Consider the following 17,152-nt stretch of genomic DNA (forward strand, 5'->3'; position numbering starts at 1 on the left):
GATTTTGGAGGTAAAGAGGATATAAGGGGCTTCATGGTCCAACACCACACCCACTGGCTACATATGACTATGTTATACTTAAATTAAAATTAAATAAGATTTTAAATTCAGTTCCTCAGTCATAGTAGCCACATTTTGAATGCTGCATCACCATGTGAGGCCATAGCTGCCATTTTAGACAGTGGAGGAGAACATTTTCATCATCCTGAGAGCATCTGGGAACTTGTTAGAAATTTAGAATTTAAGGCCCTGATTGTACTGAAGTAGAATCTTCATTTTAACAAGATACCAGGTGGATAGAATGCACGTTAATGTTTGAGAAGTATTGAGAAAGAGAAATGCACCTTAGTATGAAGGTGTAATAAGCATATGTGTGGTTTATGTTCTGTAAATGTTCACATATTTCTTTTTACTATGACCAAGGATTACTTTTATTATTTCCATATTTAAATATATTATTATGAAACTGGTCTTCTGGGATTAATAGAATGGGGAGAAAGACAGTATTTCCATTTTAAATACTTTTTAAATTGAGAATACCAAAGGAGAGGTACTGTGTTCAGAATTTAATAAATATTTTACTTCATTTTCTTCATATCAAATTTTATTTAAATTGATGTTCCCTAGTAATTTACTAATCTGGTAATTTCCCTGAAATTCCCAAAGAATGAGTAGCAAACTGTATCAACTTGTAATAAGATTTAAGTGTATTATAAATGACTTGGCAAAACAGAATTCTTTTTTTAAAAATGTTCTTTCAGAAGAAAATTATACTAAATAATGACTTTTAAAGTATTATTTTAAATTTTTACTATTAAAGGAATTTTTAAAGAAAATGATATACTTACTGTTTTCTTATTAGTTTCATCAATCTTTACTTTTGCTTTAGGGGATGGATAAGAAAGCTTTTGAGAAAAAATATAACACTGTTGGAGTGAATATTTTCCGAACTCACCAGTTGTTCTGTCAAGATGTACTTAAATTGCGACCTGGAGAAATGGGTATTGTCAGCAATGGGAGAGTAAGTAGAAAAAGCTATTTCTTTCTTTTTCCAGTGACACTGTAATGCACTGGTCTAACTTTTTTCTGTTACAATTCACCTGATGCAACACACATAGAAGGTGGCGTTCATGAGCTGAAGACACCAGACACAACTCAGCATAAATAAAATGGGATCATGACACACTTCCCCTTCCTTCATCCATTCCCCCACTCATTGATGACAATGGTGTGGATAAGAAAGAATGTTCTTGATGTGTCTTGCTTTTATTTTCTTCTAATATAAGTATTAGAACAAGTAACACACATCAAAACATTGTCATTGAGAATCACTGTTGTAGTAAATAGGTTATTATGTCTTTTTTTTTGTTCCTACATTTGTTTATGTTAAATAGCATTAGATACTATTATAAGTTTTGAAGTATCAAATAGTATAAATTGCCATGTAATATTTATTAATAAAATATTTATAAAGCTATAGGTAGAAAATCTCTTACTTTGACCACCCTAATAAAACTTACTGTTAATAGCCTATTGTTTTTCCTTCCAACCCTTTTTTCTACCATGCATGGATAGCCATTTCTATTTTTTTCAAAATATGTGATTATAATCCTATAATGTATAATTTTATATCATGGTTTTTCTGTTAATATAAATACTTTTCTGATTAGAGTCTTTGTAGACACATACAGAATAAGTGGATGATATCTATATGTTAATATCTTTAATATGATAGTATGATTTTATTTCATACAAATTGTTTAAGTAAAATGAATCTGGTGCTTAGATTTATTAAGAAATCAACTTATGCAGTGTGTTTGACTATCTGTGGCTTGAATTTTCAAATTATATATCCCTAAATCATCTTCAAAGTTCTAATGCACTCTTAATGTTTTATTTGTTTTTTACTTATTTATGAACTCTGTTCACGTGCATGTTAGATTCAGCTTCATCTGTGTACAGTGCTATTTTACACATAAATGACAACAGCTGCCATTTATTGTAAAAAGCATTGGTGAATTTTTGTAGTGGGATATATAGAGCTCTATAAATGGAAGTACCTTTTAAAAGTTGCTTTGGGAGGAAATACAGTTTTTAAAAACATTTCTGAAGCTTTTGGCTGTCTTTGGCCATGTCAAGGTTTTTAAAGAATAAAGAGGGAAACAGTGGCCCCTGTTTTATCTAGTACTTTGCCTTTGAGTTATACACTAGGGAAAAGCCACCCTACGTCGCCTTTGTCACTTTGATATAATTCATATAGTGTTACTAACTTTAATGATAACAAATACTAGATACAGTTATGTTCAACTTAGTTCTCATAAACATAAAACTACGTTTATATCTCAAAACATAAAACTGTTTTGTCCGCAGTTTCCTTAAAATTGACAAAAAATATTAAGATATTAATCTTACATCTACTGTGAACCATTCTTCTAGATGCAGAAGGCACAGAGTAAACAACTGTGTTTTCATGGGGCTAACGTTTTGATGGGTAGAGACAGACAACAAACAGTACCCTTACTGATAAGGCATCTATCTTAAGTATGTTTATGCTGCTACAAAAATATATGACAGACTGGCTAATTTATAAAGAACAGAAATTTATTTCTTACACTTCTGGATGCTTGGAAATTTAAGGCCAAGGTGCTGCCACTGATGTCTGGTGAGGGCAGCTCTCTGCTTCCAGGATGGCCCATTGTTGCTGTTTTTACATACTGGAAGGTAGAAGGGTAACAGAGTGCTGCCTTCAATCCTGAACTATCTTATTACAAGGATACAAATTCCATTCTTAAGGGTAGAGCCCTCATGGGTGAATCATCTCCCAAAGGCCACACCTCTTAATGCTATCACATTGGCCACTAAGTTGCAACACATGGATTTTGAGGGACACTTTTGTCTTAGTCTGTTTTGCGCTGCTGTAACAAAATACCTGAGACTGTATAATCTCAGAAGTTTGTTAAAGAGCAGAAATTTATTCTCTCATACTTCTGGAGTCTGGGAAGTCCAAGATCAAGGCATTGACATCTGATGGGAGCTTTCTTGCTGCATCCTCACATGGCAGAAGGCCATGGGGCAAAAAGGGGATGAATGTTATGTTCTTACATGGCGGAGAGAGCAAACTCACCCCTGAAAGCATTTTTATAGTGACATTAATCCATTTAGAGGTCACAGCCCTCATGACCTAAACATCTCCCATTAGGCCCTAGCTCCCAACACTGTTGCATTGGGGATTCAGTTTTAACATGAATTTTGGAGAGGACAAAAACATTCACACCATAGCACATTCTTAGCAGGGTCATTTGGGCAAAGAACTAAAGAAGGTGAGGGAGGAAGCCATTCCAAATATCTGGAAGGGCATTGTTCTAGACAGATGGTACAGCGAATGCAAAGGATGTGAGGTGAGATCATGTCTGTGAATCCTGTGAGTCATGTCTGCTATTCTAAGAATAGCAGGTAGAAAGAGAGCAGTCAGGAGAGAGGCTCAAAGAAGTAGCTGGGGGCGATCATATTGGGTTTTATAGGCAGTTTAAGGACTCCCACTTTACTCTGAATGAGTTGGGAAGTACATAGTTCTGGGCAGGAAAGTGTCATAATCTAGCTTATGTTTTATTTGGATCACTAGAGGCTGTTACATTGAGAATATACTGTAGGGGTCAGGGAGCCAGTTGGGAGATACTGCAGTAGTCCAGATGAGAGATGATGGTCTAAGTGGTGGTAGTGAGAAGTGGATATGGGATGTATTTTGTATGAAGAATGGACAGGAATTGTCCAGGGACTTTGGTGTGAGATGTGAGAGAACTAAGTTACTGGCAGAATGGAGTTCTGTGGATCAAGATAAGGAAGGCTGTAGAATGAGTGGGGTTGTCAGGAGAAGTATAAGAGGAAAGAGAATTCAGTTTGGACCTTCAAACAGACTTGTTGAGAGGGTGATTGAATATGAGTATAGTTCAGAGAAAAGATTGGGGCTGGAGATAGATATTAAGTCCAATCATGTTGACTTTTTGTTGACTAATGGAAAAATATAATTTCTATTATCCTTTTATTTATAGAACTGTGGTTTTAATAGAAAAGTATATTGGAAAATAAGTACTGTGGTTTATGAGTAATAATGTAATGCTTAGCTTATTCTGTCTGAAAGTAATGCTATAAAGCATAATAATCACAGCAATGTGGCAGATGTTATAAAATTTGGAATCAGTTTAATGCTTGAAATAAGTATGATATTTTAGTATAAATCTTCATTCTGAAACTGTTCAGATGTTTCAATTAGAATGGAAACATGCAAAGTTAAAATTGTTTATAAATGATCAACTAGGGTACAGTGATGATCTCATGATTTCTTAAAAACACTGAATAATTTAAAATTTACATATTTAATATTAATGCCACAAAAATGCCATTGTGATAATAATATTTATTTGTATCACCCTACATATTCACAGTTTGCTGAAAGACCTAGGGTAGCAGGGAGTAGGAAAAAAGACAAGGTTTTTTGTTGTTTTGTAGTCAGACAGAGCTGAATTCAAAATCCAGCTGCACCATTAATTATATAACCTCTGTGAGACCTGATTTCTTCATTTGGACAATGAGAATGGTAATAATCTCTCTTACAGGATTGTTGGAGAGATTAAATATGCTCCTATATTTAAAGCACATAGAAGGAACCCCAATAACATTTAATAAAATAGCATGAAATTTACAGAGTAAATTTTCAGTAATATTAACTGCTATTTTCTTTCAAAAAATTTGAAGACCATCATGAAAAATAGTGGGTAAATTTGTAGACTCAATTGATGTTACTCTTCTTAAAAGTTAGGATAAAATCAAAACTAGTTGATCAAAATTCTGTGAGTAGAGAGAGACTTTTAGCTCAGTTTGTGGATGAAAATCAGACAGCGTTTTCTGCAATTTTAATGACCTGTCAAATCAAGTAATGTATTTCTGTTATGGCAGTTATTCTATATAACTGAAAAATCACATTTTAAAAATGTTTTAAAGAAGATTTAAGCAACATAATTTTCAAGTTTATTGTTCTTTTTCCCAACTTGGGCATTATGTGATTTTATGCTATTTAAGTTACGTTATTCCACAAATTTTCAACTTTAAATAGAGCCAAGACATGGAAACAGCAGGTTTCTCCTTGCTATTTGATGCTGTGCTTAACATTAGAAAATAGAGCCAGTTTTCTGGTAAATTTTATCGATAAAGATAGCCAATCTAGTTAACTCCTTAAGACAATACATTAAGATTTCATTTCTTTATTCTACGTTACTATCAAAATTGCCCCTGTCACTAGAGGTAGTATAGATAAAATTCAACTATTTTCCAAGACTGCTGATTCATAGTTCAGAAATGTAACATTGAATGTGCTTTCAAAGTTGCTTTAAATATTGTATCACATCTTAAGACAATGAAATGTTTGTATGAGTACTTTTAGTATTATAGTGCCAATTTTTGTGTTTTTAAGAGCTTGTGTTTTATATTTAAGGTGAAACATGATACTTGTTTAGTTGGGATGCCAGTATCCCTGTTTGTCACCTTTGGTATGAGAAATTGGGATAGAAAGATTAAAGAACTACACTTCAGTAATTTTTAGAAAAGATTAACTGCAGAAGCAGGTGAAGGGGAAGTGGGAAAATCTGGCTATAGCCATTACATTCTGGTCTTTTTAGCAAGAAAAAAAATATTCTGGTTGACATGTTTTCTGATTATCATTAAATATAATTGTTTTGTACATAAATTATATCAGTCTACAGTATGGCTTTGTGTACATAGCATTAGAATAATTGTATGTATTAACTTCCTCAGAAAGTGCTCATGGTAGTATAGCCAGTGGTGGCTGTGATAGGAGAGCTGTCCTGAGAAATTAGGCAGGTATATGGCAATTTGGCAGCTTCTAACTTTGTAGTTACTGCTTTAAAATTAATATAGGTGACCATGGTAGGCTCCTAAACATTTATACAGTATCAGTTAAAAGAAGACTACTTGGTATTGTTATAGTATGTGATTTTTTATGTGATTTATTTCTTGGGTTTTGCTATTTTATGGCTTTCTTAAGTAATTCGTATCTATATAGCGTGGACTATAATTTATAGACGGATGTGAAAGAAAATTGATATTAAAAGATTTTTAAAATATCGACAATTGACTTAAATTGAATTTAGATTGAAAAGGTATTTGGAAACATCATGAGTTATGTTTTAAATCATGATTTATGATTTATGTTTCAAAGTAAAACTTTCTAATGGAAATAATTTGCTAGTTTTTTATATTATCACTTTGATTTTGGTGTTTATACAGATGTTATTTGTAATATAAAAGTGAGAAAGTATTTTTATCTTGTTTGCTAGTGTACTTAGTAAATGGCAGGATTAATAGCTACTATATCTTTAATCTCTAATTCATTTTTGCTTAACAAAGAAATATCTATTTGATGAGGAAATGTTTTTCCTAAACTGATATCTTCTAGAAGACATACAATAATATAACTATTTTTATTTTAAGTTCTTAGGACCTTTAAATGACGATTTATATGCAGAAGATTTTTACTTATTGGAAAAGATAACATTTAGTAATTCAGTAGAGAAAATTAAAGGCATTGTTGAAAATATGGGAATCAACTCAAATAAGTAAGTATGTAAGTCCTGAGAGCAGTTAATTTTGGGCTTGATATTCTGAGTCTCATGTTTTTGTTTTAAGATTAGAAAATGTTTCAAAAATATAGACAAGTAAAGGAATAATAAAAGGCATATATAAAGACTATAAGGAAATAGTAAAAGACATCCATTTACTCCATCACTAAACTGTAGATGTGAATGTTTTCTTTGCATTGGGTCTTTCTCCTTGTTTCTTACCCATCCACCCTAGTCTCCTCCTTCCCCAAGAGGTAACCATTTTCCTAAAGGTTGTATGCATGGTTTCCATATTTGTGTTTATACTTTTGATTCCTATGTAATTATCCATTATTGGTGTTTGTGTTGAAGGCTGTGACTTTCTTAGAGAAATGCTAACACCCTGTGGGTCTCCCTTTGCAGTTTACTTCTGTAGATTTAACCATGTTCAAATATATAAAGCCTTTCTTGAAGCATTAATTGTAACATGAAATATGGAACCTTCTCTTTCCAAAAAACTCATACACTGTTTGTCTTATCTAGCATGAGTGACCTCATTATGAAAGTTGATGCTCTTATGTCCTTTTTGCCTAAGCATGCATCTCGATATGATGTCGCATTTCTTAAGGAGAATCACAGGTAAGAATGTAATTGTATCTGTGTTTTTTCTGTTAATGCATGCAATTATCATTTCCATTTGTTTTCATAACATGGTAAAATTTAAGGTAGCATTTAAAGTTACTTATTAGGGAATAAATGTATTTGACAGTATGAGGAAGATAAATTCCAGTTAGTTATATATTCTGGTAAATAAAGGGTAATGTATATATGGAGTGATGATATGAAATTTCAGGTTATACATAGTATAATTTGTCATATTTTTAATATCTTTCATGCTGAAGATCATTTGTAATTTTTACAGTATCTCAAGATAATCATAAATAAAATTTATATTTTCTATGTGTAAAGTGACTAAAGAGTTCTGATTAATCAAATATAGGGTGTCCTCTGTCACAAAGCTAAACACACACACATGAGCAAGAGTCAGAAAGATGAAGGGAGGATCCAAGGAAAGCTGAACAGTTGTAGGCCCAGCTGCTGCCTCAGGCCAGGAAGGTGAATAAGCAGATCAGCAGTAAGTGTGTGAGCTGCAAAATTGCTGCTGCCGCCTCTCAGTCCTCTAGATCTCCTGAGAATCACTGTTGTGGCCCACCCAAGCCAGAAACATTCTGGAAAATATGGTTTAGCCTGGTTAAGTTGACACATTCTAAAGCTGCTGCGTGGACCACGGGTCCAAGGATTTACTCTATCAGGCTAGTGGTAGGATGGAAATAAAGGCTGTTTAGTCACTATCACATGTTTGATTCCTCAATGATTTCTACACCCATATTCTCTATGAGAGGACCTCGTTAATTGTAAAAGTAGCTAAACTGCTTTTTTAAAATACTACTACTGAAGGTTCCCTGAGCTCAGTCAAGTGCCTTTCAATTATCACCTTTAGTAATTTTCTCTAGAAATACCATTTTTTATCTGTCAAAGAACATTCTTTCCTATCAAGGGAAATAATAATATATAAATACAGTTAAATTTACATGTAAATTTCTACATTAAAGTCACACACTGTTACTGAATTTTAGAAAATGTCAGTGAACCTTTGGAAATTGATGTATCTTAGGATACTATAGTATGCCACAGTGATGGCCAAATACTTCAGATCACTTTACATTTGAATTTATGAATTACCAATATTTCTGTGGTTATATCTGTGTATTATTTTCTGAGCATATGTATATACTTCTATAATCACATAAAAATATTCACAGCTTTTGAGAGAGAGATATGTGTGTATACATATGTGTGTGTGTGTGTGTGTGTGTGTGTGTGTATATATATATATATATATATATTTAAACACAGTATTATATCTTTGCCATTCTGCTTCTATGTCCATAGGGAGTCATTTTATAATTAAAGAAATGCGTTAAAACACTTGTTATAAATTTATTACTGCTGTATGCATATGTTTGATCTTAATTCCAACTTTAAAGATTTAAATTGGCGTATAAGAAAATTTAAATTTGACAGGTAACTTAGAAGTTTGCGAAAGAGGAAAGAAAAGAGTAGAAGTAAATTGAAATCTGGAATAAAGTTAAAAATGAGAAAAAACAATTTTTTCCCAGCCCTGAAAGATCTCTGTATTAGGCTATTCCCTTCCATCTGGACTGTGTGGATTTGACGTTCTTCTAACATCTTAGACAAAGGCAAAAAATAGCAATTCTAACTGCTCACCCCATGATCCCAGGAACTTGCAACATTAAATGTAAGTTGTGCAAGAGACTATGAGGAGCTCTTGAAGGAAGTGTTGCAGGCTGTGGCATTAATGACCCTAATGACCCTCCTGCCTGCCGTGAGCATATCATTAATTTAGCTCTAAGTTTTCCAGTTTATACAGTTCCCAAGTTCATGAAAGGAAAACAGATTGGGTGTTCAGGTGAAATGTAAGTATTCTTAGAAGAGGAAAGACAAAGAATTTCTCCCAGGAGCCTTCATAAAGAGGATACTGTGTAATGAACAGTGTTTTCAGTATTCTTAATATAGATGACTTGACCTATTTTATAGATAGGTTAATAGTATCATAACAAAATTCAACTCAGAGTTTTCTATTGCAACGGCCTGTTTGAAATTTGTTTAGTATATCTGTGAGAGTTGCTTAACTGTGTGTACCTAAGCAGTTCTTCACCCTTTTATTATCAGACCTGGGCTTTAACAATAAATTGACTGTCAGTGTGCTTGACAGTATTCCTCCTGGCTAATAACACGAAGTTTATCAATAGTTTTTTGGCAATTGAGTACAAATCTGTTGCCTTAAATAGGTGGTAGTTAGCATCTTGTTGTTAATACTACATGAGAAAAAAGGATGTTCTGTTCCATTCTTGGGTTAGTCAGTGTAATACCTGCTAGTGGACTCGGGAAACTGTCTTGTACACATATAATCAGGTGGTGGGGATTATGGAATTCTGCTTCATACAACTTCATAGAATTAGAATAGTCTGGGAGAAAAAAGCAACAATAAACAGATGCATACTGAAGCCATAATAACATCTCATGAAGCATACATAAAGTGACCAGTTTTGAGTGGTGTTACAAAGTACGATAGTAATTTGTAAAATTTTCACCAAGGTAACTAAAGGAAGCAACAGTTGTCAAGAGTCACTTTAATGGTAGAACGTCTGATTTGTGGCTCTAACATCTAGCAATAATTATTCATTAAGGTCTGTTGTTTGACTCTGCCCCTCTTAACATAATTAGATCATGTCAATTGCATGGAAAATAAAATGTCTTGCAGTTTTCTATTCACATGACCCATACTTGAAGTAAACGTTTATATTAGCTTTTTTAAATTGCTGAGCAATTAAACCCCTCACTGCAGAAAGCCTTTCCCTACGAAGGAAACTAATATTCCTGTAACTACATGTGTACCTCTTGATTTGGTAATCTTTTTTCTTTGTAATATATAAAATGTATAATTAATTCATCCTGCGTCTGAGACAAATATTTCCTATATGATTATAGTGTTAAAACAGTAATTCAGTAGAATATTCTTTGCTTTTAATCAAATATACACTATTATCTTTTAGTTAAATGTGGAATTGACTCTCTCCCTCTGGCCTATTCTGTACTTTTAATCATTTTCTCATCTCCCTTTAAAAAATTAGTTCATCTTCTAATTTAGAACTTATGTCAGTAAAAGACAAAAACGGATAGGACAGAGGGAAGGAGGAGAGGAAGATTGGGATTGAAATAAAGTATGATTAATTTGGGTATTTTTGTTCCCTAACTTCCCTGTTATATTGATTTTTTTGAAATATTAAATTTAATGAACTATGAATAATTAATTTTATTATTCTCAAATATGAAGAAATATATTCCACTAATACAAAAGCATCTTAGCTTTATTTTTCAAATTGTACAATCCATGAGAATTTTGAGGGCCTAAAATGATCAGAGCTTTTACACTAATGGGATCATTCCTTGAAAAGGTTTTTTAAAAAAATCACTTCATTCACAAAACCTTACTTCATTTTCTCTAATTCCTTTTAGTTTTGTAATTTGTTGAAAATAGCTTTTCAAATTTGCAAAGATTGTGTGAAATAACCAGTATTTAAAAAATTTAGTGAGAAAGAATACAATTTATAAGCATTATATAGCTAAGATCATGATTAATTAGTTATTTATATAAACTTAACTCATCATTTTTAATCTTATTTTCTGTTTTCTTAGTGTTATAAAGCTGAATCCTCAAGAGAATGATACATTCTTCGATGTCATTGCTATTGTTGATCCATTGACAAGAGAAGCACAGAAAATGGCACAGTTATTGCTTGTAAGATAATATAAATTAGGCAAAATATTTTTTGTGTTTGAATTCATAATTTTTTCAAGTCTGTTTTCAAGTATAATCAGGTATTTATGCTCTTGATTCTTCACCGTTTTAATAGATTGTCATATTTCAATGTAGAAAATGAAACGATGGAGCTGTGCACAGGATGTTATGACTATGCTGAGGTTAAGTGTTACTGTGAACTGAATTGTATTCCCCACAAATTTCATATTTCAACATATGAAATAGGTTTCAGTGAACTTTAAGCTCTAACTCCCAGTTTAACTCTATCTGGAGATTGGGCTTTAAGGAGATTATTAAGGTTAAATGAGGTCATAAGGGTGGGACCCTAATCCAATAGGATTGGTGGCCTTAGAAGAAGATGAAGAGAGAGAGACTGTACAAAGAAGAGGTTATTTGAGCACACCGTGACATGTTAACCACCTACAAACCAGAAAGAGTGCTCTCCCCAGAAACCAAATCAGCTGGCATCTTCATTTTGGAATTCCCAGCCTCCAGAACTGTGAGAAAATACATTTCTATTGTTCAAACCGCTCTATCTGTGGTATTTTATTATGTCAACCTGAGAAGACTAATACAGGTGTCTTTCATGTGTTGTGGTGTGGCTTTTGGAGAAGCTTAAGCTTAATTGAATAAAACTTAAAGTCTAGTAATGTTAGCCAAACAAGTGAAGCTGAGGAAAGCGGAAACATGGAGTCTGTATTCCGTAGGTTTGGCCACTGTAACAAAGCCCAAAATAATACTACTTTCAAGACTGAAGTTTCTTTCTTTCATCTCCCGGTCTAAGTGTAAGCTGCCTGGGGTTGCTAAGGCAGCTACACAGTGTGAGGGATTCAGGCACTGCCTATGTAGTTGTTGAGCCATCACAAAGCACCTAAGATCACTAGTCAGGCCCTAATATCATCTCTGTATTTCTGCCAACAGGAAAGGGAGAATAAGAGCCCAACCCCAAAGTTAGATGTATGCTGGCTTATCTCTTCTCACAGACCAGAATGTCTGCAGGCTGGCTATACTGAATGACAAGAGAGGCTAGAAACTATGGCCACAAGTCCTGCATAAACCTGGAAATTCTTTTCCCTATGAGAGAGGAAAATGAATTTGAATCAGTCTCCAAAAGGACTTACGTGGCTTACTATTTTGCTGAGAATTTCAAAGGTTCAAATGCAGCCTACAGTAGTTAAATTTGAATAAGCTAGTTCCATTAGAAGGTTGTATGTTTTTCTAGTGATAATGAAAATTTTACAAAATATTTGTCCTTTGGTAGTTGACTTCACTTTTGAAAACAGGTAAAAGTAATTAGATATTGAGTCTGGTGAAAATGTAAGTGATCAAGCTGAATGATTCTGCTGTATATCGAAATTTCAAAATGCAAATTAAGAATTTAGTGTGTGCTACCAAATCTCATTGGAAAATGAGATTTTATTAGTGGAGACAAATAACTTTGGAAAGACTTTATCATTCTAGCTGTTCAGTTTATGAAATGAGTAGGACAAAGTTAATCCCATAGCTGATTTACCCAGTTGTTCTTTTAGCACTTGTTATACCTTCAGATTTATATGTCTTGAGATATAGTATTCAGATTATTCTTTAGAAATCTATCCTATTTGGAAGGGGTGGAGCTAGTATGCTTTTTAGTATGCAAATTCCCTACTCCTGTGAAGAGTCACTGTTCACAAAAAACATATTACTTAAATTTGAAAGTTTTTTATATAAAAGTAAAATTTAGGAATAAGAAATATGTAATCAGTCACCCCCAGACAGGTCCCAGTGTGTGATGTTACCCTCCCTGTGTCCATGTGTTCTCAATGTTCAACTCCCACTTATGAATGAGAACATGTGGTGTTTGGAGGCATAGCGTTAGGAGAAATACCTAATGTAGGTGATGAATTGATGGGTGCAGCAAACCGCCATGGCACGTCTGTACCTATGTAACAAACCTGCATCTTCTGCACATGTACCCTAGAACTTAAAGTATGATTTTAAAAATAAAAAATAAACACTGTCTCACTCTGTTGCCCAGGCTGCCATGCAGTGGCACAATCATAGCTCACTGCAGCCTGAAACTCCTGAGCCCAGTGAGCCTCCTGCCTCAGCCTCCTGAGTAGTTGAGATTCCAGGAGCAAGCCACTGTGCCTGGCGAGGGAGAACTTTTTTAGGATGGGAAGTATTTGACCAGGTTTTGATACTGGAAAAGGAATGCACATATACGAAGGGAAAGGGAGATAAGAGTTGGAGACCAACTTGGGAGGAGGTGGGGAGCGGGGAGTGGGAGCGGTAGAGGGCTCTCTGGGAGGAGGGGTGAGGGGACTTGAACAGGAGAACAGAGGCCCATCCTCTGTCTCTGCTTCCTTTTGAAAAGGCTGCAGAACAGCCTAAAGCCAGGGAGTAGGTCAGAAAGGGTAGTGTCTCTCTGCAAGGACCAGGGCAGGGGTCCAAAACAGAGACACACAGCCCTGCCCAGTCCCGAGTGGTGGCTGGGGAACATGGAGGGCATAAAAGACCCCCATAGTCAGAAGAAAAAAAGAAATAACGGAATTAGCCAAAGCAGGAAGATCACTTGAGAAATTCAGCCTGGGCAACATAGCAAGACCTCGTCTCTACAAAAAAAAAAAAAAAAAAAAAAAAAGCCAAACATGGTGTTGCATACTTGTAGTCATAGTTACTACTAAGAAGGCTGAGGCAGGAAAATTGCTTGAGCCCAGGAATTTTAAGTTAATAGTGACCCGTGATCACACCACTACACTCTGACCTGGGCAACAAAGCAAGACCATCTGTCTTAAAAATATGTATATATGGAATTATCCAGCGATATAAAATATGGAATTACATTCTGGTTTCCATCATTGGCAATAATTGCATACTTTATTTCTGAGTCACTTTATTTCTTACTTTATAAAAGGATAATTTATTGGAAGAAATGGATAGTTTTTCATTAATACTTGAGAAAAACAGTGGTTCAGTGACCTCCAGAGTAGCAAATATGATGAGTGATAGAATAGGAATTGAAACTCAAATCTCCTTAATTCTTAGTCTTTATGTTCTAATTGCTTATCAAGCGTGTATCCTTTTGGTTACATATATCTGTTTTTTCACTTGTCCCCTTACCTATATCCTTTGTTGTCTAATAGCTTTTGAATCTTCGCTTTCATGTCGCCTGTGTAGAGATGAGGACTATCAAAATTAGTAATTCTTCTTCTACGTCTTATGATCCAGGAAAACGAAAAGAAGTATTTATTTGTAGGTAGCCAAGAACTTCTAAGTTAGAAAAGAATCAGAATACTGCCAATGTTGTTATAAGGTCACCACTTTGTATTTGCAGATCAAGATTCTAGTAATTATTTTCCTTGTTCTTCAGTACTAAGGAAATTTAGATACTATGAAAAAAAAGTCATTTTAGGTAAAAGGCAAGCAGCATAACCCTGGGACATTGAAGTCAACCGTTTGGATTAAAATCTTGCCTTTGCTGTGAGTTGCTGTGTGACCTTGAGCAAATTGGTATCTGTGTACCTAAACTGCAAAAGTACTATTTCAGCAGGGCATTGTAAGGATCAAGTGAGATAATGAACATAATGTTTTAATATAGTACCTGATACATAGTAAGTGCATAATAAATATTAGCTATTAATATTATTTAATATCAAATATGGGAATTTCTTTCCAATAGGTACTTCGCAAGATTATCAACATGAAGATAAAGTTGTTCATGAACTGTAGGGGTAAGCTTTCAGAAACCCCTTTAGAGAGGTGAGTCTGAGTGAACAAAATTTCATTTTGAAAAAATTGTAAATGCTGAGAAGAAAAAAAGAATAATTGTTGTTGGACCTATTTTGTTTTTCTTCCCAAGATGCTTCACAGAAATAAGTCAGAAGGTCAGGCTGTTTATTAACTTAACTGACATAAAATTGATTTAAAAATTAAAATAACCTAACTCAGTAAAGTGACCTAATTACAGAATTTACATGGACTTATATTTATTCATAGGTATTTTTAGAAATATGATTTAGGATTACCTATTTAGAAATATTTCAATGGGAAATAAGATGGAATTAAACCATTTTTAGTTTAGCAGAATTATCAAAATGATCTTTAATACATCATCACATTTACTATTTGGGGGCATTAGGATACAATTAGTTTAGAATAATTTGCCAGGGATACAAAAAATGTTGTTTATCATTATATGCAGATATTCCTCATAATACTGTCCTGTTGAAATAACATTCCCTCTCAAGAGAGGACAAAAATATACCCTTTCTTTTCTTTGTGGATCAGAATCACTGTCATTGTGAGACATTCTTATTGATAGGAATATTCAATTATCCTTCATGTGTCATTGGGTAGAAAACAGGGTATGTACCATTGTACTAGTATTGCTTTTTAAGATTTGTTAATGTGCTTATCGCTAAACAAAAGATATATGTTTACGCAAGACAGAAATGTGGCATTCTGTTAATTCCTTGTTTACTTTTCAAATTGTATTTGTTGACATGCTGTAGATTGTTGCCTTGAGCAGAACTTTTTTGTTTTGTTTTGAGACAGGTCTCACTCCCATTGCCCAGGCTGGAGTGCAGTGGCACCATCACAGCTCACTGCAGGCTCGACTTCTCGGGCTCAGGGATTCTCCCTCCTCAGCCTCCTGAGTAGCTGGGACTATAGGTGCATGCAACCATGCACAGTTAATTTTTTGTGTTTTTGTAGAGACGGAGTCTTGGCATGTTCTCCAGGCTGGGCTTGAACTCCTGGACTCAAGAAATCTACCTGCCTTGCCTCCCAAAGTGCTAGGATTGTAAGCATGAGCCACTGTGCCCAGCCAGAGCAGACATTTTAAACATAAGTATTTTTAATAGCAGGAAAGCAATACAATAGAAAATGTGGGAAATTTAAACAAAAGTTTAGGACTTACTCATTGCCTCTCAAGACTCTTGTCTATATATCTCATTCAGTTTTTATGCTTCTCATTTATCTTTTGTGTTCTAAATTTTATCACATGCCTTTTTACATCTGAACAAAAACTTTAAAATTTTTGGCTACTAATTGAAAGGTTTGTTAGTTCCATGAGTACAGTATTTTTATTCACAGGAGTAGGGATCTTCTCAATAGGATCTCTGTAAAACATCACAATATATAATAAAGAATGGGATTATTGAACATATAAGCAAGCATAATCTACTGGGAGGGATAGAACAGAATTTTCTAGATGAAATAATGTACTAGATAGAGAATACAGTTATTATTTTTTAAAATAGTAGTTCAACATAATCTTATTTACTCAGTAGCATGTATCAAAGCAATCTAGCCTACATATTATTCCCAGCCCTTTCCTTTTAGTAAAAATATTCTCCTCAGAGATGAGACAGGTTAACAGCAGGAATTCCCTCAACTCCTTACTCTAACTGCTATACTTCTTCAGCCTTCCAAAGAATGGGGGATCGTTCTTCTTTTTTATGTGAACATTCCCTGTCTGTTTTGATCTCTTGCTTTCCTGTTTGTTCTGGATGCTTGCTATATCACATATTCTCTCTGTTGGATCTTTAATCTCTATACTAGCTTTTCTCGGTCAGTCCTTAAAGTTATTCAGTTTTTTAAAAAGTTGTTCTCTTAACTTCCTCTCCTCTAGAGTCCTTTTTCCCCCATCTTCTTTACTCCTTCTCATCTAAATATCTTCAAAGAGTGGTCAGACTCCATCTTCATCTCGCATTCACTTACCTTCCATTGCAGTTTGTCTTTAACTTCCTCTTTGCCATTGAAAAATTGTATTTACTAAATCATAAAGAAATTGCTACTTTCAACATTCACAGAATACTTTTTCTTTGATATTTCCATTTCAGCAAGAACTTGTTTTGTACATTTACTTCATGACTGTGTTCTCTCCAGTTTCTCCTCTTTTTATTTTCTTTGCTAACCTGCATAACATGACTCCCAGTAATCGCTACCCCCGGGACTCATACTCTGTAAGTTCTCCTGGAGCGAGGGCTGGACCTAGTGATTTACCTCTCATAAAACAAAGTATGGCAAAAGTGATGGAATTTTGCTTCTGCAATTAGGTTATGAAAGACTGTGAACTATGACTTTTGTCTTGCTGACATTCTCTCTCTCTCTGGCTCTTCTCTGTGCTTCTCTTGAAGCATGTTGGAGATGC

General features: G+C 34.3%; 1 protein-coding gene across 9 annotated transcripts in view; it reads left to right on the forward strand.

Moving 5' to 3' along the window:
* Positions 1-17,152, forward strand: part of UGGT2 (UDP-glucose glycoprotein glucosyltransferase 2) — a 224,766-nt gene that overhangs the window by 137,821 nt on the left and 69,793 nt on the right. For all 9 annotated transcript variants that reach the window (XR_012514308.1, XM_003928205.3, XM_074387527.1 and 6 more), the window contains 5 exons: positions 890-1,021; positions 6,505-6,629; positions 7,155-7,250; positions 10,893-10,995; positions 14,678-14,757. Coding sequence is in view for 8 of the 9 variants with exons in the window: in XM_003928205.3 (XP_003928254.3) it covers positions 890-1,021; positions 6,505-6,629; positions 7,155-7,250; positions 10,893-10,995; positions 14,678-14,757 (536 nt within the window). In the remaining variant the exon portion in view is untranslated. The remainder of the gene's footprint in view (positions 1-889; positions 1,022-6,504; positions 6,630-7,154; positions 7,251-10,892; positions 10,996-14,677; positions 14,758-17,152) is intronic.

The sequence above is a fragment of the Saimiri boliviensis genome, chromosome 16 (genome assembly GCF_048565385.1).
Source record: "Saimiri boliviensis isolate mSaiBol1 chromosome 16, mSaiBol1.pri, whole genome shotgun sequence".
NCBI lineage: Eukaryota > Metazoa > Chordata > Mammalia > Primates > Cebidae > Saimiri > Saimiri boliviensis.